Here is a 27968-nt window from a genome sequence, read left to right on the forward strand (position 1 = left end):
TACACAATTATAAACACCATGGGACCACGCAGCCGTCATACTGCTCAGGAAGAGGGCGTTCTGTCTCCTCGAGATGAATGTACTTTGGTGCAAAAAGTGCAAATCAATCCCAGAACAACAGCAAAGGACCTTGGAAATATGCTGGAGAAAATAGGTACAAAAGTATCTATATCCACAGTAAAATGAGTCCTATATTGACATAAGCTGAAAGGCTGCTCAGCAAGGAAGAAGCCACTGCTCCAAAATCACCATAAAAAAGCCAGGCTGCACATGGGGACAAAGATCGGATTTTTTGGAGAAATGTCCTCTAGTCTGATGAAACAGAAATAGAACTGTTTGGCCATAATGACCATCATTATGTTTGGAGGAAAAAGGGGGAGGCTTGCAAGCCCGAAGAACACCATCTCAACCGTGAAGCACGGGGGTGGGAGCATCATGTTGTGGAGGTGCTTTGCTGCAGGAGGGACTGGTGCAAAATAGATGGCATCATGAGGGAGAAAAACGATGTTGATATATTGAAGCAACTCAAGACATCAGTCAGGAAGTTAAAGCTTGGTCGCAAATGGGTCTTCCAAATGGACAAAGACCCCAAGCATACTTCAAAGTTGTGGCAAAATGGGTTAAGGACAACAAAGTCAAGGTATTAGAGTAACCATCACAAAGCCCTGACCTCAATCCTAAAGAAAATTTGTGGGCAAAACTGAAGAAGTACGTGCGAGCAAGGAGGCCTACAAACTTGACTCATTTACACCAGCTCTGTGAGGAAGAATGGGCCACAATTCACCCAACTTATTGTGGGAAGCTTGTGGAAGGCTACCCGAAACGTTTGACCCAAGTTAAACAATTTAAAGGGAATGCTACCAAATACTAATTGAGTGTATGTAAACTTCTGACCCACTGGGAATGTGATGAAATAAATAAAAGCTGAAAAAAATCCTTCTCAACTATTATTCTGACATTTCACATTCTTAAAGTAAAGTGGTGATCCTAACTGACCTAAAACAGGGATTTTTTTTACTAGGATTAAATGTCAGGAATTGTGAAAAACTGAGTTTAAATGTATTTGGCTAAGGTGTATGTAAACTTCTGACATCAACTGTATCTCAAGGCCGTCAGACGGTTTAACAGCCATCACTAACACCGAGAGGCTGCTGCATACATACAGACTCAAATCATTGGCCACTTTAATAAATGGATCACATGCAGCTAACACAGACATATGGAAATGTCTGCTCTACCAAAAATTACAACCAATTAATTGCAGCATTACCACAAAAATGGAAGAGGCAAGTAGAAGGGGAAAAAAGTAAGGAACTTGTATGTCGGCCCTGTATTAAAGAACATAAATGGTTAAAGAAAAGTGTGATAAATAAAAACTTATACCAATTTCATTTAAGGACCAAAAAACTGACAGCTGTGCAATATAAGTTGCAAAATAGTTGGGAAGAGATTTTCGATGTACCCATTCCATGGCACATGGTTTATGAATTGATACGCAAAACAACGTCGGATTCACAACTTCGAATTTTTCAATATAAATTACTATACAAAATTCTTGCAACTAATATAATGTTATATATATGGGGGATACAATCTTCCCAGCTCTGCAGATTTTGCTGTGAGGAGGCAGAGTCATTAGATCATTTATTTTGGTATTGTCCATATGTAGCTCATTTTTGGTCACAGGTCCAGGAATGGCTGAAGAATTGCAACATTTGCCTAGAACTAACACTACAGATAGCAATACTGGGTGATTTGAAAAGCCATAGTCAATCAATCAATAATATAATTATCATTTGAGCAAAAAAATGTTTATTTCTAATTTACAATCTGTAGAAGCTATGAGAATAGGAAGGTTCAATTATTTTGTGAAGCATCACATCACAGTTGAAAAATATATGGCAAGTAGAAATCTGAAATGGATGATGTTGAGAGACAGATGGGAGGGGTTGAATGGAGCTGAAGGGTGGGACTAATAACAGGATAAACAATGTAAAATGTATATAGGTTCTGAGCTTTTGTGAAATAGCACAGTTACAAATAGAAATCAAACTGGATGGACATCAGAAATAGAGGAAGGACTAAGAACAAACCAGAGAGAACTATTGTAAAGTAGACTGTGTCTGTAGAGTGTGTATAAGATGTATGGATTGAAGGTAGAAGCAGAAGTGTTTATTAGTTTACTCCAATTGGGGGATCGGCGGAAGGGTTTGCGGGGAATAATAATAAAGGTATATTCTTTAAAAAAGTATGTATGTCTATATAGGTATGTGTATGTATATATGTGTATATGTATGCATGAGTGTATGGATATATATATTTACCCAAAAAATATGGGGGATTGGAAATGATGCAGACAATTACATTGGAAGCAACATTCTTTCCGCAATATTAAGCTGACCCTCAAAAAATTAAAAGAATAAATAAATGGATCACAAGCCACTTTAAATAATGCCACTTTAATAATGTTTACATATCTTACATTACTCATCTCATATGTATATACTGTACCTTATACCATATATTGCATCTTAACTATGCCGCTTGGTCATCTCTCATCCATATATTTCTATGTACATATTCTTATTCCATCCATTTGTGTGTATTAGGTAGTGGTTGTGGAATTGTTAGATTACCTGTTAGATATTACTGCACTGTGAGGACTAGAAGCACAAGCATTTCATTACACTCACATTAACATCTGCTAACCATGTGTATGTGACCAATAAAATTGGATTTGATCATTTGATGTTGAGATGTGTCTGTTACTTGAACTCTGTGAAGCATTTACTTGGGCTGCAATTTCTGAGGCTGGTAACTCTAATGAACTTATCCTCTGCAGCAGAGGTAACTCTGGGTCTTTCATTCCTGTGGCGGTCCTCATGAGAGACGGTTTCATCATAGCGCTTGATGGTTTTTGCGACTGCACTTGAAGAAACTTTCAAAGTTCTTGAAATGTTCCGTATTGACTGACCTTCATGTCTTAAAGTAATGATGGACTGTCGTTTCTCTTTGCTTATTTGAGATGTTCTTGCCATAATATGGACTTGGTCTTTTACCAAATAGGGATACCCCCCCCCCTTCCTTGTCATAACACAACTGATAGCCTCAAACACATTAAGAAGGAAAGAAATTCCACAAATTAACTTTAAAGAAGGCACACCTGTTAATTGATATGCATTCCAGGTGACTACCTCATGGAGCTGGTTGTGAGAATGCCAAAAGTGTGCAAAGCTGTAATCAAGGCAAAGGGTGGCTATTTTAAGAATCTCAAATATAAAATAAATGTTGATTTGATTAACACTTTTTTTTGTATTACTACATGTGTTATTTCATAGTTTTGATGTCTTCACTATCATTCTACCATGTAGAAAATAGTAGAAATAAAGAAAAACCCTTGAATGAGTAGGTGTTCTAAAACTTTTGAACGGTAGTGTATGTATGTATGTGCGTACGTGTGAAGGACAGACGTACCTTTGTGAGCGGCTGGTTTGTTCTTGTCTGTGAAGCCCTGACTTCGCCGGTTGCCGGCGGCGCCAACCGACCCGCGAGGTGTGATGTCACTGCCAGCAGTGGACACCCTCGCACTCGGGCCTGGAAGTCTGAGCGGGAGAGCAATAGAGCGTTTAGACTCAATGGCACAAACAGCAAGGATTAGGCAATACGTTCATTAAACATCCAATCATTTTCCACCCATCTGTAACCACATATTGTTAGCTAATCTCCTGTGCAGCCATAGCCGGGAGTCAAAGGCAGCGTTCTAGCCAGATCCGTCTTTCACATAGGCCTATAAATGGCTAATTCAACATCGGTGGAGGAAACAGAATTCTGTGGCTGTCGGCATTGGTCTGATAAACAAAATATGACCGGTAGTTCAATACCGGTGTAAAGCATCAACTCTTATTTCGTTCTTGCTACACTGAGTGAGTGACCTTAAAAAAAAATTGTTTAAATTAAAAGGCATTCCCTTTACATGACCAAGCAGGACTGCATGGGCTTTTGTTAGTGGGAGAATAGATCCAGCTCATTAGACTTTCAATTACGGTGAGTAGAAAGACTGTTGTTAGCCCGTGAATTAACTGTCTTATGAATTAAACTGGGCTATAAGTCATCATTAAGTTCCTGTCCGACAACAAAGACCATGATGGTATGAGCGTTCCTAAATGAACACACTGAAAATGTTATTAGTGTATAAACAAGCTTTCTATTATAAAAATACAGAAATATCCATTTCGCAGATACTTTTATCTAAAGGGACTTAGCGTCAATTTACTTGCAATGCATACATTTTGCGTACGGGTGATCCCAGGAATCAAACCCACTATTCTGGCATTGCAAGAACCATGCTCTGCCAACTGAGCTGCAAAATGTAACACATCATTTAATTCTGAGTGAGATATTAAGTCACAGGCTTCACTGCTAGCCTATTCATGATATACACTGTTTACATGCTGAAACGTCTTCTGTCTGTTCTCATTCAGGATGTGGCCACATTAAGTCGTAATCATGAAAGTATCCTAATGTCACCTATGCTCCCCTTGGATGCACATCCAAGACCGTTTTCATTCAAGCCGAGAAAGAAAGAAAATAAAGCAGAAAGATGAAAAGTAAAAGCATTGGAGGAGAAACGCATTACAATCTGAAAAGGAGAGAAACACCATTCCAGATGTTGAATGTACTTACGCCCAGCTGAATATTAACCTGCAGTTACACATGCTGACCAGAGGGCGGCGCTACTGCATTGTTTTTGTAAATTAGACTAGGAGCAGATGCAGAACTACCAGGGATGGACAGCATGCACTCTCCTCTTGGGCAGGCAAAAAGCGGATGTTTCCGTTTTTAAGGGATACAGTATTTTCAACCTAACTTCTGTTTCCCCTGAAAAACGGACGTGAGGACTCCGTTCAGGCATCTTTTTATGCCTGCTGTGTTGGGTTTAGGCAGCACGCAACAACACATCCTCAACTTCACTTCATTTCATTCAGTCTGTTGGTGTAGAAAACGGTGACATGCTTGCAAAACAACGTTTTTGGCCACTATTCATAAAAACCTCTCAGAGTAGGAGTGTTACTCTAGAACTAAGGCCTTTCTTTTTAATAATGACACAAAAGGCTAAACTGATCCTAGGTCAGTACTCCTACTTTATGACAGTTTATGAATATGGGCCCAGACGAATGTAGAAAGTGTGTGACATCACTGATTGAACATTATCTCACAGAACACAGTACAGTAGTAGGAGGATAGTAGTAGTGGCCTATCCAATCCGTTATCGTAACATACAACCAAATTCAAGCCATCCACTCCTCCATCTCAGTTCATTATTAAGGTCATACTCACAGTGAGATGCTCTCTCACATTCTTGAGTGAGCGCACACACATGCACATCACACGCAGGCAACCACACACACACACAAACACACAGGGGTTATCTAAAGGTCCCTCACACCCCATTAAGCAGACATGCCAAATGAGGCGTGATGCCAGAGTCAAACAGGACTTTCCAAAATGGAGCCTTGGAGTCCCCTCTCTTCAAAACTCATGCAGAGTAGAATAGTAGTTTCAGGTAGAAGTTGCCCTTACCACAGATCTAGGATCATATTAATAACACCTCTATAGTAACCATAACTATTACATGTTGAAACAAATCTGACCCTGTATCAGTTGTTATGGGCAACCTCTACCTACTCTGGAAATAGTGAGGAAAGGGGGGAGAATTAGAAGATGAGGAGGAGTGGAGGAGGAAGATGCATGACCACAAAGAAGAGCGGGAGAAAGAAGGAGAGAAAAAGAGCTGACCTAGAGGACTTTTTCTGACCAAGGGAAAACCTGAGCAGTTTACTCTGAGACCCAGCCCTAGGAGGAGAGAGAGAAAGAAAGAGAAGGAGAGCGCAATGGAGGACGGGAGAGACAGAAAGACTCATTTGAAATGTACAGAAGACCGGAGCTAAGACAACTGGAAAGAGAGAGGAAATAAGACCGAGACGGTAAATTGAACACTGATGACATCAACAAGGAGCGAAAGAGGGAAGACATTTCAAATTCGAAGTATTACGAACTACATCTTCCCAGAATGCATCAGTGTAGCGGTGATCCAACAGGCTTACCTGGACTGCATCTCGGCCTGTGCTGTTTTCTGGGCTGCTTGTGCTGTGGGGGCCGGAGTCTCATGCGTAGGGGGGACAGGGTGGCTGCTGAGCTGGGCAGGGGCGTCGGTCTGCTGGATCAGGGGAGGTTGAGGGCTCTGGGGCTGGGGGTTAAGGTGGGGCTGGGAGTACTGGCGGTGGGCCTGCTGCTGCTTGTAGCGAGACAGGCTGAAGAAGAGCCCCAGAATGGCCTTCAGATTCCCATTCCGGATCTCTGCGTAAGGAGAGCAGGGGAGAGAGGTAAATAGACAGAGTGAGAGAGAGAGAGAGAGGTAAATAGACAGAGAGAGAGGTAAATAGACAGAGAGAGAGAGAGAGAGAGAGAGAGAAGAGAGAGAGAGAGAAGAGAGAGAGAGAAAGAGAGAAAAGAGAGAGAGAGAGAAAAGAGAGAGAGAGAGAGAGAGAGAGAGAGAGAGAGAGAGAGAGAGAGAGAGAGAGAGAGAGAGAGAGAGAAGAGAGAGAGAAGAGAGAGAGAGAGAGAGAGAGAGAGAGAGAGAGAGAGAGAGAGAGAGAGAGAGAGAGAGAGAAAAGAGAGAGAGAGAGAGAGAGAGAGAGAGAGAGAGAGAGAGAGAGAGAGAGAGAGAGAGAGAGAGAGAGAGAGAGAGAGAGAGAGAGAGAGAGAGAGAGAGAGAGAGAGAGAGAGAGAGAGAGAGAGAGAGAGAGAGAGAGAGAGAGAGAGAGAGAGAGAGAGAGAGAGAGAGAGAGAGGAGAGAGAGAGAGAGAGAGAGAGAAAAGAGAGAGAGAGAGAGAGAGAGAGAAGAGAGAGAGAATGAGATGAAGAGGTAGGAAGAAGGAGAGAGAGAGAGAGAGAGAGAGAGAGAGAGAGAGAGAGAGAGAGAGAGAGAGAGAGAGAGAGAGAGAGAGAGAGAGAGAGAGAGAGAGAGAGAAAAGAGAGAGAGAGAGAGAGAGAAGAGAGAGAGAATGAGATGAAGAGGTAGGAAGAAGGAGAGAGAGATATGAGATACAGAGAGGAAAGTTACAAGCTCACTACACAGTATTCTAGCCACTACAGTCAGTCACAATGTAGTCTCAGCAGGTGTGTGTGACTGGTGAGCGTTTACCCTCTGCAGACAGGCCCTGTATGTTGACTCCTTTGGCTGCCAGGAAACGGAGGCAGGCATCAATGTTCTCAATCTGGAGGAGGAGGAGAAGAGAGACAGAGAGAACCGATTTTACATTCAGATGTAACTCAACTCATCACACAGTCAGTAACGCATAGGCAGTTATCAGCAGCCTACTCAAAAATAGCCATCGGAAACACATCGCCCGCCTTAGGGTTTCGGGACATGCTTACAGTGATTGACTTCGCAGAGTGCCGACCTGAGTAAGATGAGTCGATTGTTTAATGACATAGCCTGGTCAAAGCAACATTAAAATAAGCCAGACATACACCTCCACTGGAGTACCTTAGATGACAAAAGCATTCTACTTTGACCCTGTTACCATACCGACCCAGCTGTGCTGAGCTGTCAACAATCAACGGCCAGGTGATGTGATTGGTCGACAGAATTTGCTTAGTTACAAGATCACTATGTGACCCTACTTCGCTACAGCCCATTGGCTGCAAAATGTCAACCCCCAGGTGAACAAAATAAAACAGAGCCATCGTATGACATCAATAAAAAAAGGAGAGTTCAACGGTTGCCAACGGTCAGGTTCAGGTGAACAAACAGGGGAGGGAATTGAGCAATATAACAATTGATTCATACGCCACAGCAGCGGCCATTTTCACTGTTCATGCTGTTGAGGAGCGGCCATTGAGACTATACTCGACTGTTCAATCAAGGGAACCTCATCGAAACGGAATCCGTCTCATGCTAATATACACCTAGGCGCAATTCATCTTCCCCATCGGTATTAGCTAGCACCCACCCGACAGTCTATTAGTGTGAAACGGGTTTCGACTGAGCAGAGTGCAGCAGGTTCAATTTAGAAAAATAAGACGTCGTACTTTATAGAGAACAAACTAAAATAACACTAGCTATTTAATACATTCATATCAATATCATCCTTCTACATTAGCCCTCTGATTCTACATCAGATATTTCAATGATGTCATACCACGAATCAGAAGCAGACTCCAGGTCAGTGAGCCGCTGACCCCAGAACAGCTGTTCTTTGGCGACACATGCTGGGAGGTCAGAGAGGACACAGACTGAGAACCAGAAGGAATTTAGACCAGGCTCTGCTCACTACAAAGTTAAAATATCCCCCACTCACTAAAACACCCCCTGTCTTTTAAATACCCCAGACCCACATGCCACCATCACTTCACTGAACTACCCGCGAGCCACCCTGAAATACCCTCCCAGACCCTACTAAAATACCCCGTCTTTTTAAATACCCCAGACCCATATGCCACCATCGTTTCACTGAACTACCCGCGAGCCACCCTGAAATACCCCCAGACCCTACTAAAATACCCCCAGCTTGACTGAGATACCCCTCCTCTTAAAAGTCCCCATCTTCCATGGGACATACCCGCACCCATACACACGCAGGCACTCATGCGCGCAAGCACACACACACACACACACACACACACACACACACACACACACACACACACACACACACACACACACACACACACACACACACACACACAACTAAAATACTTCCCTGACCTCTTCTCTGATATACCCCTGACCCAAATACCCCTGGTACTGAGGAGGTAAAAATAAAGACTCTTCTGGCTAAATAAAAACACCCGCTGAGTGAGAGCACATGGTGCTCAAACTTTAGAAAACACATTTAATCTGCATTCAAACAGGGGATCGACTCAGAATTGCAACTCTGGGAATTCCAGTGTAGTGCGGAAAAGTAAGAAATCAAACTGTTGGAATAGAACATCAAAGTAGGGCCTCCCGAGTGGCGCAGTTTGGCCTTGAGGGATTGTCCTTGTCCCATCGCGCTCTAGCGACTCCTGTGGCAGGCCGGGCCGCATGCACGCTGACACAGTCGCCAGGTGTACGGTGTTTCCTCCGACACATTGGTGCGGCTGGCTTCCGGGTTAAGCGGGCAGTGTGTCAAGAAGCAGTGCGGCGTGGTTGGGTCGTGTTTCGGAGGACGCACGGCTCTCAAACCTTTGCCTCTCCCGAGTCCGTACGGGAGTAGCAGTGATGGGACAAGACTGTAACTACCAATCGGACACCACGACATTGGGGAGAAAAAGGGGTAAAACAAAATAGGGAGACACAGGTGCTCTGACAATGAGATCTCTACTTCAAACACAACTGCCTATCTTCTCCTCATCCTCTCCTTTTCTAGTTCTCTCGTATTCCCCTCATCCTCTCCTATCATCTCTTCCGGTATCTCCACTCTTTTTTACCTCCCGCTAATTCTGATCAGACAGTGCTCTTCTCATCAACAATGTGCATGATTAATAAACCTTGAGTGAATGCAGTCTGGTTATTCATTAGAATGTAATAACGCCACTGAGTCAATAGGTGTTGTGCCGAGCTTCGACGTCATGGGGACAACACACGTAACCGTGATGGGAGTATATAAGCCTCTCCCTCTCCACCCTATGCACTAAGAACACACACTGGACATGAGACGTGTCACGGCAACAGATAGTCTAACCCTGCAGGAAGATTGAACACGGGACACAAGTAGTACTCAAACTACACTGCAACTGAATAACTTGCAACCCCAATAATTTTTTTAAAAACTGGATCATTCAGTTATATGGCCACCTAGACAGCGACAATAATTAGGTAATTAAATCAGCAATGCGAAATTGCACGGCCTTAAATTGACCATTATTATTACAAAAGAACAACCGTGGTAATAGTAAAATCCATCTTCCAATACCGAGATACAATTCTACTGCAATATTTCCATAGAGTTCCCTCTTACCTAGCAAGTTCTCAGAGCCTGTGTTGAAGGCACGATCCCAGCAAATACAGTATCACACTAAACACTATTCTACTGTACTGTGGCTCTCTTTCAGACACACACACACCTCTCTCTCTAAGGCTGTCATCACATGCTGGGTCTCAGCCAGCTAGCAGCACAGTAGGGCCGGCCCTGCAACTGCCCTTTAGACAAACACTTTTTTACATCGCAGAGAATCTATTGTTTGTGTGTGTGTGTGTGTGTGTGTGTGTGTGTGTGTACGCCCCCTCACCGGAAGCTTTGTTTATGTCTTAAGGAGTCCTGTCTTGTGACATAACTGAGTCGGCGTGCGTGTTTCTGCGCTCCCACCTTTCACTCTCTCAGACAGTAATCTCAGTGAAACTTCGACCTCCGAACCAAGGTAACACTAACCCCGTAAATACCGCTCTCTCTTTACAATACCCGTACATTATGGTTTTGGAGAGTCAACAGCCCTGTAGTCGGCCAGCACAACTTTAATACAACTTTAACATACTGTACCCCCCCTCCCATTTAATTCAACTAAACAGTTTCATCGTGTTACACATCTACCTTCTTTGAAAAGGTGGTAGTACTGGAACCCAAGTGGCACGTAACTCAATGCACACAACAACAGCAAAGAAGAATAACACCAATACTACAGTACTTTACAGTGAAACAATCGACTGGGTTGCAGTCTAGATGCAGCAGAGGACACGGAGCGACAAGAAATGAGATCCAATCCTCTACCCGCAGATGAGGAGGAGAGAGGGAGGCCCAGAGCAGTGCTGACCCAAACAGTGGCCCCAGCCTATACCTTGTGGTCACACGGCTGACACTCCTCCATGCGGGGTTGCCTAGCAACACTGTGCGGTCACGGCACCTGTGATTGTGCTGCACTTGCATTTGATCACATGGAGTTTGACCAGCTGATACAGGTGGGTGTCACACACACACACATGTGGCCTGACGCAGTTATTCCCCTAGCTGTCACACACCCGATTACACTTTAACTTCAGACCATATCCTGCTAGTGTTATCCTGCTTCCCGTACTCACCTGTGGCGACTCACATTACCAATCAATACAATCTTTATGGTCATGTAATATGTAAATATATTAGTCACATAAATCTATGAACGACCATGGCCTTATTACTGAACCGTTGGAGACACGGAAGGAATGTCAGTCATGATAACCTGACGCTGTATAAAACAGCATGCACTTGTTTTGGCAGACTTACAGCTGTCGTGGCTTCGAGTGGCACCTGAAGGTGAAACACGGATTGAAGTTTAGAACGGACAATGCCTTGATGTAAAGGAGGAAACTCCATTTGACATTCTCTGAGGGCTTATGAAGCCTCCTAAGGCCTTGTTTTCATCATCCCCATTCAGAGAGGCTTACTGGGAAGACGGGTTTAAACTGGTTTCCACCTGTATGGAGCTAGTAATAATGTCTGTTCCCGGTAGAGGAGAGAGAAACAGATCTCTCCGAACTAGAACCAAACTGAGGGCGAAACAGGAAGTTGGAAATAAAATATTGTGAGCCAGAAACACGACACACACTGCAATTAAACAATGCACACCAATAAATCTATCCGAACAACAGAGCAGTGTGTGTGACTTTGAGTGTGACACTAATGTGTCCCTCCACAGTAGAAGTAGGCCTCTGACAGACCTAAAGCAATTCAGGGGTATGTGAGGGGGTGCAGTAGAGGGAGCGTCCTGTGTGGTTTTAGCACCTCTGTGTCAACACTACCCCGATGAGAGCATGTCACTCAGAAAGCTATGGTTACTTCCTGGGTGGCAAGGGTATGAGACTGGGAGGGACTAGCAATAAAATGTGTGTGTGTGTGTGTTTGTGTGTGTGTGTTTTGTGTGAGGGGCACCGTTGTAGGATCTGACAGTTGTAAAAACAACTATTCCCCACTAGGGTTGCATAGGGTCGGAAGTTAAGCCAGGGAATTTGGGGAATTTAGCTTAAATTCATCAAAAAAGTTAGCTTATAACAGAGAACCTTTTTTTGTGGGATACACATAAGGCAATTCTAGGTCTTGTGGCATATTTTTGTTAAACTATCCCCAATTTAATGGAATTGCAACCTTCTGCATGCACAGTGCATTCTTCCATCACATGTACAGCTGATTCTCAAGATCTTGCACACTAATGAGATGCTATTGAGCCCACACTACTACACTGTCTGAGCCAAGGACTACATGCTTTCTGGTATGTTTTGATTACAATACTGGGTGGGGTGAATATTTTTGATATGACATACATGATTTTTTTGTTAACTAGTAAATAGTAGCCGACAGCAAAGTGTGTTTAAATCATTTCTAACTTGTTAACAATTTCTGCTAGTTAGTTTTTGCTACCATGTGGGTTTTAGCTTGCTTGAGCCTATTAACTGAGGAGTGTTAACTCACCTGTTTCTGTTATGCCTGCTCCCGCTTATTGGACACAATTGGACTCACTCACCTCTGTTATTAACCTCCTATATCTGTCTGTTCCCCCGCTCTGTTCCCCGCTTCAGCATTGCCTGTCATATGTCCTTGTATACCCGTGTGCTGATGTTATTCCTGTCTTGTTTCATGTCTGTTCATTATTAAATATTGACTCCCCATACCTGCTTCTCATCTCCGGCGTCAGTCTTGACATGTTTCCATACATGTTTCATTTTAAACATTTATCTTACAAAGGAGTTGTTTAATCTAACTGCTTAACTATTTATCTACATGGAATTGTCTTTGGGATTTTTTTACAACTTTTTAACAGGAAAATGCCACGGGCACTATCTGATGTGTGGAGACATTTCACTGCAGCTAATGTAGAAGGAAAAGCTGTGTACATGGGCAAATACTGTGCCAAATCATCTGTGAAGAATGCAACAAAGATGGATAATCATCTGGCCAAGTGCATAAAGTTCCCCCAGCGCTCACAACAAGCAACCTCTGACAAAAGACCCTCTACTTCTATTCAAGGTGAAAATGGTGAATCGGACACCTTATCGATAGCAACAGCTCATGGTCCTCCTGGAATCAGAATTTTTTGACTCAATGGAGGAACGTAGTCAGAGAAATGCTGATGAATATGTTGCTCAAGCTGTGTATACAACTGGTTTACCTCTGATATTCACAGGCAATGTGTATTGGGAGAGATTTCTGAATGTTCTTCAGCCAGCATACACCCCTCCAACCAGACATGCTTTATCTACTCCTTTGCTAGATGCAGAGTTCAAGCGAAGGTCAAGCAAATCATAGAGAAAGCAGACTGTATTGCAATCATCTCTGATGGGTGGATCGAATGTTTGTGGGCAAGGAATAATTAACTACATCATCTCCACCCCTCAACCATTATACTACAAACACAGACACAGGGGACAACAGACACACCGGTCTCTACATTGCAGATAAGCTGTAGGCAGTCTTCAGTGACCTTGGCCCACAGAAGGGATTTGCACTGGTGACCGAAACAATGCTGCGAACATGAAGGCTGCTTGGTCTGAAGTGGAGGAGTTCTACCCTCACATCACACCCATTGGCTGTCCTGCTCATGCATTGAATTTGCTCCTCAAGGACATCATGGCACTGAAAACAATGGATACGCTCTACAAGAGAGCCAAGGAAATGGTTAGGTATGTGAAGGGCCATCAAGGTATAGCAGCAATCTACCTCACCAAGCAAAGTGAGAAGAATAAGAGCACCACATTGAAGCTGCCCAGCAACACCCGTTGGGGGTGGGGTTGTCATCATGTTTGACAGTCTCCTGGAGGGGAAGGAGTCTCTCCAAGAAATTGCCATATCACAGCCCCATCAAGAGGATCCTCCTGGATTATATATTTTGGGAGAGAGTGGTAAGCAGACCGAAACTCCTGAAACCTATAACAGTAGCCATTGCACGGATTGAAGGAGACAATGCCATCCCACCTGACGTTCAGACTCTGCTTGCAGATGTAAGAGAAGAAATCCTTAACACCCTGCCCACTTCACTGTTGCTCCAAGCAGAGAAAACTGCAGTTCTGAAATACATAAAGCGTGAAGACTTCTGCCTGAAGCCCGTACGCACTACAGCGTACACGTTGGACCCCAAGTATGCTGGCAAGAGCATCCTGTCTGGTGCAGAGATCAACAAGGCCTATGGTGTCATCACTACCGTGTCTTGCCACCTTGGCCTGGATGAGGGCAAGGTTCTTGGCACTTCCAAGCAACGGCTTTGGGATGGAGATGCAATATGGCAGTCGTGCCAACATATCTCATCAGCCACCTGGTGGAAGGGACATTGTGGATCTGAGGCTCTTTCCCCTGCTTCCTCCATCATCCTGCAAATCCCACCAACATCAGCCGCCTCAGAGTGCAACTGGTCCTTGTTTGGGAACACACACACGCACCAAAGCACGCAACAGGCTGACCAATACAAGGGTTGAAAAATCGGTGGCCATCCGGGCAAATTTGAGTCTTTTTGAGCCTGACAACGAGCCATCTTCAACAAGGTTGGAAAGTGACAGTGAAGATGAGGCCTCAGTCTGATGTTCAAGAGGTGGACATTAAGGAGGTCCAGGGAGAAGACATGGAAGCCTGAGAGGAAGACAACCAAAGCTTTAGTTTCTAGTCTATCATTTTACAGATGTTTGTTGAAAACGTTTTTGGGAGATGCGATGGATCATTGGGGATCATTCAATATTCCCTTTCTTTGTTGTTCAGTGAAATCATCCCATGTGAAGAGTCAACTCACTTAATTAAAGTTCAATTCGTAACGAAATGTTTTTTTGTTCTATTGAAAGGATTTAATCATTTGCAATTATGTCTACTTATGATAAGGTAAAAGGTTTATGTTTCTGTCTCCATATGATATGGTAACTATATCCAATGCAAAAAAAACATCTACATTTAAATAGTATTAATATTAATAATATTCCCATTAATTCCCATAAATTTATGTTAATTCCCACGGAAAGTTTCCACCTCTGAATATTCCTCAAAATGTGCAATCCTATTCCCCACTCATCTGAAACACAGAGAGATGCTACAAGAATGAACATGAAAGTTAGCAAGATGGTGACAAAAAAGGCACTATATCACTCCATTATATGTCCTAAGCTTGTTTACATGTTTGCTGGTTTAAAACAAGAGGTTAAGTGTAGAGTTGTTAATTGCCAGCAGCTTTTCAGTGTTTTGAATGCAGCTTTACCACAGCAATCAAGTCAAGTGTCGTTAATGGAGCTCTCAGTAGGTCCTGGGTGTTGAGTGGCCGGATAACAGGGAAAGTGTGTGTGTGTTTTCACTCTGAATTAAAATGCACAAAGCAGCAGACATGTGCACAATGACAGTTTACGCCAGCCTCCAGCATTGCTCGAGTGCTTCAGCTGAAGAGCTCACACACGCAAGCTGCCACAACACACAACACACAGTTGTGACACACAAATACATGCACCCCCATCAAATATCTCTCAGCTCAGGCCAAACAGAGAAACACACACACAAAAACACACACACACTTAAACACACAGGGTCAGCCCACCGCCTTGTCCACCTCTCACTGTACAATGCTAACAGTGGGAGTCAGAGGTAAGCTAAGAGAGGTTTTAGAGAAGGGTCTAATCACTGTACAGAACAAAGACACCGAGAGGAACAGAGACCAGAGAGGGACTACAGAGACAAGAGGCAGCCTGGAACGTCTCAATTACTGGTGACTGGAGGGCATAATCAACCTCTACTGGGACCCGGCTAATTGATAGTGGAGAGACAGAGAGACGGAACACTTGAGAGGACCGGCTGACTGATTCCTCTGTGTGTGTGTGTGTGTGCTTTGGTTGGGGGGGGTCTGGCTAGCAGCCCAAATCTGCCTTCAACTGGCACACTGGCCAATTTACGACCCTCCACATTCAGAGGAGTGATACCGGCTATTTTCCCATTGCAGTAAAAAAAACACAAAAAACACAGAAATCACAACCAGTATGACTGAATATGAAATGTACAAATGTAAAATGATTTAGCAGGAAAATGTATAAGCACTGACAAAATGTCTAGCGCTAAGATGTGTTTATTGTTTGGAGTGTGTCAAGTGCAGTGAAAATGTGATCAGATTTGTATCAGAACAACCAGTAATTGGAACAACAGATAGCAACTTCTGCCTTCTGCTCGGTTCTCGCTAAGATGTGAGTACTCTCAATTTTGTGCTGTCCCCGGCAAAAAAAATCTTGGTAGACCGAAAGACGTTCTTCAACCAATCGATTGGTCTTCATTTTTAAAGGTCATTTTTCCATATATAGACACACCCTATGTGTTTTTATCAAATAAACTATATGCATTGCGCTTTTTTCATGCTTTAAGCTTACTGTTTGATGAAATAACACACAAATGACTCAAGAGGGAGCCAGAGATCTAGATAACCAGAAGAAAAAAACTTTAACCTGAACCAACCGATCTCCTACTCCTGCTGGCTTTTACAGATACTGCCATTACTCTCCTAAAGCTGCCGGTAACAGGCTACACGAGGAGTCGGCAACCTTTCTCATGTGGAATGCCAATTTATCTTACCTTTTCTACTGATCTGCGGGGCAGTTATGGTTTTTATATGCACATTTTCGTGGAACAGTTTAATTTAATTTATAATAACGTCTTCATATCTCAAAATCATTGTCATGTGGTTAATCAACATTTTATCCAAATCTAAATGAAAATGATACAAACCTAAAAAAGTTACTTCTATTTCCATTGCCAACTATGTAAAAATAGCATACATAAAGACAACAATTAAAAACTGTGCAGCCTGTAGGTAGAAAACATCCTGATTTAAAAAACGTATCCTATAAATCACATTTGCAGACAGGCCATGAGTAGCCACGAACTGAGAACATTGTATCAACGATTAAATTTGGTTCAGCAGAAGCTTGCGCTGCAACATTGTATAAAATATTCTGGGTCCTCAGATTGGTGTTTGAGACAGACACAGCTGTTGGCAATTTGCGCAAGGGATAAGAAGCAGTGCTTGACTTGGGCAAGAACTCACCGGAGCTGAGTACTGGCACCTCAAATTTTCTACTGCTTGAGCTCCTGTTCCACTTAAAGAATATTAGCTCAAAAGTATTGTGTAGCTCCTGCACCTAAATATAAACAGTACCAGCACCCAAAATGAGGACCGGAACCTATTTCAGTCCAAGTCAAGCACTGATTAGAAGTAAATCAGGTAGGGCTATTTTATGACGTTTCCACTGGAACTATTGTCATTCTCAACGGATGTAAAAACAGACTTTGTTTGCTTGCCGTTTGAGGTGAAGAAAACATTACTTTGAGAAGCTCCACAGCTCATTAGTGGGGGTGCGTTAAGCCAATCAGAAATACTATCAGATTCCCAAATGGGCACATTTATACAGTGCATTTGGTAGGTATACAGAACTTTTTCCACATTTTGTTACGTTACAGCCTTATTTAAAAAATAGATTTTTCCTCATCAATCTACACACAATACCCCATAACGACAAAGCTAAATCTGTTTTTTAGAAATGTTTGCAAATGTATTAAAAACAAATGACTTAAATATCAAATTGACATGAGTATTCAGACCCTTTACTCAGTACTTTGTTGAAAGTGATTACAGCATCGAGTCTTCTTGGGTATGATGCTACAAGCTTGGCATACCTGTATTTGGGGAGTTTCTCCCATTATTCTGCAGATCCTCTCCAGCTCTGTCAGGTTGGATGGATGCAATTTACAGGTCTCTCCCGAGATGTTCGATCAGGTTCAAGTCCGGACTTGAAGTCACTTTGGCATTATGGGGTATTGTGTGTCGATTGCTAAGGATTTTTTATTTTTTATGTAATCAATTTTAGAATAAGGCTGTAACGTAACAAAATGTGGAAAAAGTAATGAGGCCTGAATACTTTCTGAAGGCACTGTATATATAGTTGCTACTGCTCGACTAAAGAAATCTTGGTCGACCAACAGCCTATCGACCATACAACCGACCAGTTGACTAATTGTGGTCAGCCCTAACAAAATGAGGCATTCTTTCAAATACCTACCCCTATTAAAGCACGCATCTTTAACATGGATAGAGACACACTTTCTCTCTCTCACACTCAGTAACCGGAAGGTTGCTGGATCGAGTCCCCGAGTTGACAGGGTAAAAAGATGTTGTTCTGCCCTTGTTAACCCACTGTTCCCCGGGTGCCAAAGAAATGGATGTCGATTAAGGCAATCGCTGATTCAGAGGGGTTGGGTTAAATGACCAAAATACATTTCAGTTGAATACATTCAGTTGGACAACTGACTAGGTGTACCCCTTTCACTTTCATGGGTTGTAAATGTTAAACTGCCACAACAAACCACAATAAACACAGAAATGAATATACAGTAGAACTAAGCCTTAGCCTGGGAAAAGAGTATGCTTGCCAAAGCCCTCTCCGAAAGGGAATCCTTATATAGTAGCCACAGCCATTACAACATCGCCATCCCTGCTAACGCTTTCATTGTCAATGCAACTTGAATCCTCTGTCTGGATTTTGTCCCCTAGATAACATAAATATCGTTTTTATTTCTAGTAGCAATGCGATGAAGCAAACTTGGTTCTCTTCCAGACACCAAACCTCAGCCCCTGGACCTTTAAAGTGAGAGCCAATGGCCTGTCTATAGGCCAGATGTTTTACAAAGACTGACCGCAAAGCCACATATGTAAAAATAACAAGAGTAATATCCATACCCGTTAAATTGGACAAATGTCTTCTGAGACAGAGCTAAATTCGAAATGTCCTGCTTAAATAAGGCCCTGCACATACGCTCAAGCATGTACACGCTCAAGTCCACACGCACGTATGAGCAAACACACAAACACTCTACTGTGGTGAGCCAAGACATCAAAAGCAACTTTTACTTCACACACTCACCCATACATACAAGCAAACACACACACACACACCACCACAAGGATTATAACGTTATGCTGCCAAACACACAAACCCTAGGAGGGTCACTCACCATCTGAGAACGACTCTTAGGGCAGCCATTGATGTCTTCAATCTTCTCATTGGCTAAAGACACGAGATAGAGACGGAGACGGAGACAGAGGGTGACACAGAGAGAGAGGGACACAGGGTGAGAGTGAGAGGGACAGAGAGAGAGAGCGAGAGAGAGAGAGAAAAAAGGTGTTCTTAGTGATATCCCTGGTTCTTCTCCAGCATGTTCCTACTCAGTGCCAGAGAGAGTAAGTGAGGAGAGCAGGCCTGTGACTGGGTGGAGAGGGTCACTGCCCCCTCTTTCTTCTGAGAGATGAAACCCAATCTAGTTATAGCAAATGTGTGTGGGGCCGCTAGGGGCCAGGCAAAGTTGGCTGGGAGAAGGGGTGTGTGTGGCTCCCCCCTCCCTTAGAGGCCCAGCCCACAGCAGCTGAGACAAGGTTGTCCTCTCTCTCTCACACAGCTGACAACTGTGCCAACACTACAGCCTGGTGGGGCCCACTGTGGATCTCCGCCACAGGAACCTGACTACCACCTACTGTTGGTCCCATGTTTCATCAGCTGAAATAAACGATCCCAGAAATTTTCCCATAAGCACAAAAAAACGTATTTTTCTCAAATCGTGTGCAACAAAATATGTTCACGTCAAGGTTAGTGACCATTTCTCCTTAGCGAAGATAATGCATCCACCTGACAGGTGTGGCATATCAAGAACCTGATTAAACAGCATGATCATTACACAGGTGTCCCTTGTGCTAGGGACAATAAAAGGCCACTCTAAAATGTGCAGTTTTGTTACACAGCCCAATGCCACAGATGTCTCAAGTTTTGAGGGAGCGTGCAACTGGCATGCTGACTGCAGGAATGTCCAGCAGAGCTGTTCATTTTTGAATGTTCATTTCCTAACCATATGTCGTTTTAGATCATTTGGCGATACGTCCAACCGGCCTCACAACCGCAGACCACTTGTATGGCATCATGTAGATGAGCGGTTTCCTGATGCCAACTGTTGTGAACAGAGGGCCCCATGGTGGCGGTGGGGTTATGGTATGGGCAGGCATATGCTACGGACACAATTGCATTTCATCGATGGCAATTAGAATGCACAGACATACCCTGACGGGATCCTGAGGCCCATTTTTATGAAGTTATATGTGACCAACAGATGCATATCCGTATTCCCAGTCATGTGAAATCCATAGACTGGGGCCTAATGAATTTATTTCAATTGACTGATTTCCTCATATGAACTGTAACTCGGTCAAATCTTTGACATTTTTGCACGTTGCATTTATCATTTCGTCCAGTATGTACTATGACTCTTCTAAACCCTGCCATTAATCTGTCATCCGGCCTCCCCTTTTGTCTCCTACCAAAATAATGTGCTGCTCATCCCAGCCAGATCCCTGACCCTGTGTCTCCCACCCCCTGCTTCACACCCACTGAGCTTCATGGGCAGATTTCAGTAGAAATTGGTGCAATAGGGGTAAAGGAAACTATGAATGAACTGGTGAATTTGGGCACTCATAACTTAAGATTGGAAGAGGGATAGAGCTCAGTTACATGATGCCCATGTAGCAGTAGTCAGCTGGGGGGGAAGAGTGTCAGAAACATATCAGGGGACGGAAGACAACCCAGCTTGTGTCACATAACAGACCATCAAAGACGTATGCTTATGTCAGACGCGCATCCGTGATGAAGCTCGCCATCCAGTGACTGCTGAGATTAAATCTGAGCATCGAAAGAGACAAAGAAAAAGAGAACAGAGGACTCGGTGTCTCCAAACCCACCCTTCCTGCCATTGACGCAACAACAACAAAAAATCCATCTTCCGCTCTAAAGACCCGTCAGCCTACTCTTGACTTTCTGAGAAGCATGATCAAAAATGAAAAAGGTTTTTCTTGTTCTCTACTCCAGGTTCCAGTCCGAATTCTATGAAGACTCTAGTCTACGCAAATGTTCTACGACGTGGGGACCACGATGTGTTCTGCGCTAATTTATTCGTATTCCCAATTCTGTGTGTGCTCTACATGAGTATTGTATGATGTTCTGCGATTTGAGGCAGTGTTCTGTATACAAAGAAACGTCATCTATATTCTCCGATGCAGTTCTACAGAACTCTGGGAAGGCAGAGTCTTTGGTCAGTTGATGTGACAGTGCTGTAACCTCAGGGCACTGTCTCCCCCTTCCACCAGCCGTCCTCTTTAAAAGATGACAGGGCAGCTTGTGAAGTGGGAAATTACAGGACTCTGACTTAAGGGGGGGGGGGGGGGGGGCGCAAAATGACATGCCATTACAAAACTCTCCCTCAGTCAAACTTCTCTCTGACTGCACCATTGTCAAATGTTTCAGGGGGCGCAACGAGGGATTTCCCCAACTCAGTTTTGGAGAAGAATAACTTGTTGATGATACGTTAATAACATACGATGTTGAAAGTAATAACTTCGTCGCCAATAGCATTTAACATTATGGCGATTACTGTACTCATACACATGAGTATACGTAGCGTTACAACTTCAAAGTATAAAAAATATAGTACATGCATGAGAAGTCTAGTCCTGCAACTGAACCCATGCGCAGTAACGGTAATAATAAGGCTTCAAGAGAAGAGACTGTTGATTTTTTTTTAAAGAAAAGTGTACCCCTTACCGACAACCTGTATGATCTCCGCCAGCAGCACTCCGTCTGTGACGTCCGTCTGCAGGTCCTTGATAAGTCGCTTGTGTCCTGACTTGGCTAGGTAGTGGTTGGCCCAATCCGTATAGATCTGTTCGGGACACAAAAACACCAGCGTCCACTTATTAGACGCCCGGGGAACGGGTAATATCAAAAACAAAACACAAGTCTTTGCGCCCCTGTTTTTTTTTTTTTAAGAAGCCATGCGGGTGTTTCGAATCCCATCACACTTTTTAAAAGGACAAAAGGACTCGAATTAAAAGAAATGTACGAGTCAAATAAAATAACAACATGGTTGAAATAGGACCCGCGCAGCCCGTTTTCTTTTGTTGGGGCTCGGGGCTGGCATATATCCGCCTGGTATTCAAATTGGGACCATTGTGCTCCGGCAGCAGAGCGAGTGGACGGTTTCAATGAGGCGCTGACATCACGGGCTCGACGACAGAAAAGGCCCTTCAGAGTGCCCGAGGGAGGGGTACGGGGATTTGATTTAAGTGTCTGAATAATCGGAATAGTTTCGCTTGTAATTGGTTGTTGCAGACAACTCTCTCTCTCCCACTCTCCAAGGCTGCTTGCCTCTCCCGGGTTGAAGGCCGGTGAGGGATTTATTTGGGTAAATTAAAAAAACAAACAAGCAAGAGCAGAGGGAGAGAGAGATTTGAGATGACAAATGTTGGTAACAAACAAAAGCACTGAAATAAGGACACAGTGATGCTTAATTAGAAATAACGCCAATTAGGTAGGAGAGGGGATGGTGAACATATTCAGAAAATGTTGCTAAAGAGCCGTTTCATGTGGAAAGTTGTTCAAAATCTCAAAGCAAATCGTCAATAAAATTCTGGAGTAAACAAATTGAGTCTGACATAAGTGTTTTGTCTGAGGCATCCTGGATGAATCTGAGCAATGTTTTGTTGCAGCCATCACTTCAGTATTTCAACCAGTTGAATTAAGCATCACACACGTGCACACGCACACACAATATGACCCCAGTCCTCTGTGTTTTTAAAGGTAAAGAGACCTGGGGCCAATTCAGTGTTACTCATCATATGAATCACTGCTCTGAACGCTTCATTTCAAACACACACACACACACACACACACACACACACACACACACACACACACACACACACACACACACACACACACACACACACACACACACACACACACACACACACACACACACACACACACACACACACACACACACACACACACACACACACACACACACAGAGCAAGGTTCAAACACTATTTTAAGTAGTCTCTCTCTCTCTCACACACACACACACAGAGAGAGAGAGAGAGGGAGAGAGCTATATCATGGCTCAGACAGTGCTAAACGAACCTTTAAGCAAAGGATAACATTCTCTCAAAACACTGGGGGTTTTGCAGTAAGAAGAGGAATGTGGGGGTGCTTTGAAGCCGTTTTATGCAGCAGGTGTAAAGGGAGGAGGGGCAGTACGGTGGATCCAAACTATCCAGATCCATACACAGGAGCTCATCTATGCTCATCATTATTACTGGGAGATGAAACATATGCCTAGTTGAATGCTCCCCATCGGTATTGTAAAATCCATTGTTCCATCAATAGGCCTTGATTTGAAGGGGATATACGAAACACAAAATAAAGCTGGTAATATGCGTTCATTCTCTATGGGGATGAAATGCTGTAACACACTGTATCTGGGGAATATCAAACCATCGAGCACAAGGTGTCGAAAAGACCTATTTTCAACCAAAATAATGTGTTTTCACGATTGACACCAATCAATGACTGACACCAAAGGTTAAAGGATACAGTGGATCACTGGATTTCATGACTTATTGAACTGGAAGGACAATCACACACAATAACAACACATAGTGTAGGACTGAAGATCCAAACCCTGAGGGTATATGAAGAAGTATGGGGCACTGAGAATAGGGAACACAGAGGGAGGGGAAATGAACACACACACTAACCAGAACTAACCAGAACAGACACACTAAAAAGCCTGTCTGTGCTTTCCAACCCACTTACACTAATAACCTGTAAACTATTAGGGTTATTACCCTGTTAGCAAAGAAGCCTAAAACAGCACTTAACACACCAGAAGATGCCTTTGATCTGTGTCTGACTGCGCACTGTCATCCACTCTGGGAAATCTCCACATCACAGGGAAAAGCCCCTCTCTTCCAGAACATATCTGATTAGTTCTAACCTCACCAACTATACGCACCAACCGTACTGACAGCATCCCACCAATCATACTGACTGCATCGCACCAACCGTACTGACAGCATCCCACCAACCGTGCTGGCAGCATCCCACCAACCGTACTGACAGCATCCCACCAACCGTACTGACAGCATCCCACCAACCGTACTGACAGCATCCCACCAACCGTACTGACAGCATCCCACCAACCGTACTGACTGCATCGCACCAACCGTACTGACAGCATCCCACCAACCGTGCTGGCAGCATCCCACCAACCGTACTGACAGCATCCCACCAACCGTACTGACAGCATCCCACCAACCGTACTGACAGCATCCCACCAACCGTACTGACAGCATCCCACCAACCGTACTGACTGCATCGCACCAACCGTACTGACAGCATCCCACCAACCGTGCTGGCAGCATCCCACCAACCGTACTGACAGCATCCCACCAACCGTACTGACAGCATCCCACCAACCGTACTGACAGCATCCCACCAACCGTACTGACAGCATCCCACCAACCGTACTGACAGCATCCCACCAACCGTACTGACAGCATCCCACCAACCGTACTGACAGCATCCCACCAACCGTACTGACAGCATCCCACCAACCGTACTGACAGCATCCCACCAACCGTACTGACTGCATCGCACCAACCGTACTGACAGCATCCCACCAACCGTGCTGGCAGCATCCCACCAACCGTACTGACAGCATCCCACCAACCGTACTGACAGCATCCCACCAACCGTACTGACAGCATCCCACCAACCGTACTGACAGCATCCCACCAACCGTACTGACTGCATCGCACCAACCGTACTGACAGCATCCCACCAACCGTGCTGGCAGCATCCCACCAACCGTACTGACAGCATCCCACCAACCGTACTGACAGCATCCCACCAACCGTACTGACAGCATCCCACCAACCGTACTGACAGCATCCCACCAACCGTACTGACAGCATCCCACCAACCGAACCGTACTGACAGCATCCCACCAACCGTACTGACTGCATCGCACCAACCGTACTGACAGCATCCCACCAACCGTGCTGGCAGCATCCCACCAACCGTACTGACAGCATCCCACCAACCGTACTGACAGCATCCCACCAACCGTACTGACAGCATCCCACCAACCGTACTGACAGCATCCCACCAACCGTACTGACAGCATCCCACCAACCGTACTGACAGCATCCCACCAACCTTACTGACAGCATCCCACCATCCGTACTGACAGCATCCCACCAACCGTACTGACAGCATCCCACCAACCGTACTGACAGCATCCCACCAACCGCACTGACAGCATCACACAAACCGTACTGACAGCATCCCACCAACCGTACTGACAGCATCACACCAACCGTACTGACAGCATCCCACCAACCGTACTGACAGCATCCCACCAACCGTACTGACAGCATCCACCAACCGCACTGACAGCATCCCACCAACCGTACTGACAGCATCCCACCAACCGTACTGACAGCATCCCACCAACCGTACTGACAGCATCCCACCAACCGTACTGACAGCATCCCACCAACCGTACTGACAGCATCCCACCAACAGGAGGGGAAATCCCACATCAGCATCCTTCTCAAAAATTCTCAGTAATCCCACCCTCTCATCCCAGGATTGGGGCATTTTTTTGGGAGCTGTATATCGGTAAGAGGGACATTCCCTCCTCAAGGGAATGCAATATGACACTGAGCAGCTGGGATCTGATTCATACACAGTCTCTGACCACTCACTGTACCCTTTACAAGACCCCTGTGTGTGTGTGTGTGTGTGTGTGTGTGTGTGTGTGTGTGTGTGTGTGTGTGTGTGTGTGTGTGTGTGTGTGTGTGTGTGTGTGTGTGTGTGTGTGTGTGTGTGTGTGTGTGTGCGATCTAAAGGGTCACACACTCGGACCAGTAAACAAGCAACAACGTTCTATGAACACAAACACACACAACTGTCTCTCTCCCACTCTCTCCGACCAGCCTCCAAACACCACCCAGGCCTGCCGACTAATCAATCCAGCATATGATGCCCCGCAGAGGGCATGATGCACACAGGCCTCCCCCTACAGCGCTGGGTCATGGGCCGGGGAGGTAGAGAGAGAGGGAGAGGACAGGCAGCTCATCACACTGACATGCCCTTTACTTGTGTTGGTAGGCACTTTCGGAAGAGAAGAGATGGTGATTGGAGTGGATGCTTTGATGTCAAAGGCATACTCTCACAGCTAGTCATCTCATACTGATTGAAGTAGGGGATGCTAAACAGGTGAGTGTGTGTGTGTGTACATGCATGTGTAAAGAGAAGGGATTCATTTACTCTTTCATCTTTCACTTTGTTTGCCATGCATCCTTTGACTTGTGTGCTGTACACACACACACACACACACACACACACACACACACACACACACACACACACACACACACACACACACACACACACACACACACACACACACACACACAGTCTTGTATAACTAACCTTGGACACACAATTCAGTCCCATTCAAAATCCTATTTTCCCTATACCTAACCCTAACTCTAACCTTAACCCTAGCTCCTAACCCTAATTCTAACCGTAACCCTAGCTCCTAACCCTAACCCTAATTCTAACCTTAACCCTAGCTCCTAACCCTAACCCTAATTCTAACCTTAACCCTAGCTCCTAACCCTAACCCTAACCCTAATTCTAACCTTAACCCTAGCTCCTAACCCTAACCCTAATTCTAACCTTAACCCTAGCTCCTAACCCTAACCCTAATTCTAACCTTAACCCTAGCTCCTAACCTTAACCCTAATTCTAACCTTAACCCTAGCTCCTAACCCTAACCCCAATTCTAACCTTAACCCTAGCTCCTAACCCTAACCCCAATTCTAACCTTAACCCTAGCTCCTAACCCTAATTCTAACCTTAACCCTAAACCACGTAGAAATAGCGTTTGACTTTTGGTCCCCACAAGTATATTTAAACACGGTACCCCCTGTATACAGCCTTGCTACTGTTAGATTATTGTTGCTCTTTAATTATTTGTTATTTTTCTATTTTGGTATTTTTTACTTCAGTTTATTTGAGTAAATATTTGAACACTTATTTTTCTTAAAACTACATTGTTGGTTAAGGGCTTGTATAAGTAAGCATTTCACCTGTTGTATTCGGCGCATGTGACAAATCAAATTATTTTTTTGAAAACTTTTTACCCCTTTTTCTCCACAATTTCTTGATATCCAATTGGTAGTTACAGTCTTGTCCCATCAATGCAGCTCCCGTACGGACTCGGGAGAGGCGAAGGTCGAGAGCCATGCGTCCTCTGAAACACGACCCTGCACTGCTTCTTGACACACTGCTCGCTTAACCCAGAAACCAGCCGACACAAATGTGTCGGAGGAAACACCGTACAGCTGGCGACCGAAGTCAGCGTGCATGTGCACCGGCCAGCCACAAGGAGTCGCTAGAACGCGATGGGACAAGGACATCCCAGCCAGCCAAACCCTCCCCTAACCCGGACGAGGCTGGGCCAATTGTGCGCCGCCCCATGGGTCTCCTGGTCACGGCCGGCTGCGACACAGCCTGGGATCGAACCCGGGTCTGTAGTGACGCCTCAAGCCCTGCGATGCAGTGCCTTAGACCCCTGTGCCACTCAGGAGGCCCCACACATACATTTAAGTATTGTTATTTAGCTGTATTATTGATTTTGTATTGTAGATATGTTATGGTAGAGTAGTGTGTAATAACGTGTTCTGTTATGTAGTATTGTATTGTATGTAATTGTGATTGGACCCCAGGAAGAGTTGCTGTTGTCTTGGCAGCAGCTAATGGGGATCCGGAATAAAACACAAATACTGTACACACAGCATGCTACCTGCCCCTGTCCGCCCCTCTCCATAAATATACACAATTTCCTCTGTTAGTGCTCAGAGGGACCTGGCTCAATGCCAGACCAGCTATTTTGGGTTGACCCCTCTTCTTCACTTTCTATACCTCCGGTCCCCTCTCTTTTCCTTTCCCTCTGTTTATCAGTCCTCTCTCTCTCTCTCTCTCTCTCTCTCTCTCTCATTAGGATGTTACCATCAGTGCCTGGTCTCTCTCTTCTCTTTCTCCTTGTTCCTCTCATCT

The 27968-nt window shown here is 44.5% G+C and overlaps 1 protein-coding gene across 11 annotated transcripts in view; it reads right to left on the reverse strand.

Moving 5' to 3' along the window:
• nav2a (neuron navigator 2a) overlaps window positions 1-27968 on the reverse strand; it is a 130665-nt gene that overhangs the window by 70372 nt on the left and 32325 nt on the right. For 10 of the 11 annotated variants that reach the window (XM_031830610.1, XM_031830606.1, XM_031830609.1 and 7 more), the window contains exons 2-7: window positions 21599-21716; window positions 18972-19024; window positions 7205-7277; window positions 6105-6357; window positions 5797-5853; window positions 3475-3602 (exon numbers count right to left, since the gene is read on the reverse strand). In XM_031830610.1, coding sequence (XP_031686470.1) covers window positions 3475-3602; window positions 5797-5853; window positions 6105-6357; window positions 7205-7277; window positions 18972-19024; window positions 21599-21716 — 682 coding nt within the window. The remainder of the gene's footprint in view (window positions 1-3474; window positions 3603-5796; window positions 5854-6104; window positions 6358-7204; window positions 7278-18971; window positions 19025-21598; window positions 21717-27968) is intronic. The other variant, XM_031830611.1, reaches the window with a different exon arrangement.

The sequence above is a fragment of the Oncorhynchus kisutch genome, linkage group LG8, assembly GCF_002021735.2.
Source record: "Oncorhynchus kisutch isolate 150728-3 linkage group LG8, Okis_V2, whole genome shotgun sequence".
Classification (NCBI taxonomy): domain Eukaryota; kingdom Metazoa; phylum Chordata; class Actinopteri; order Salmoniformes; family Salmonidae; genus Oncorhynchus; species Oncorhynchus kisutch.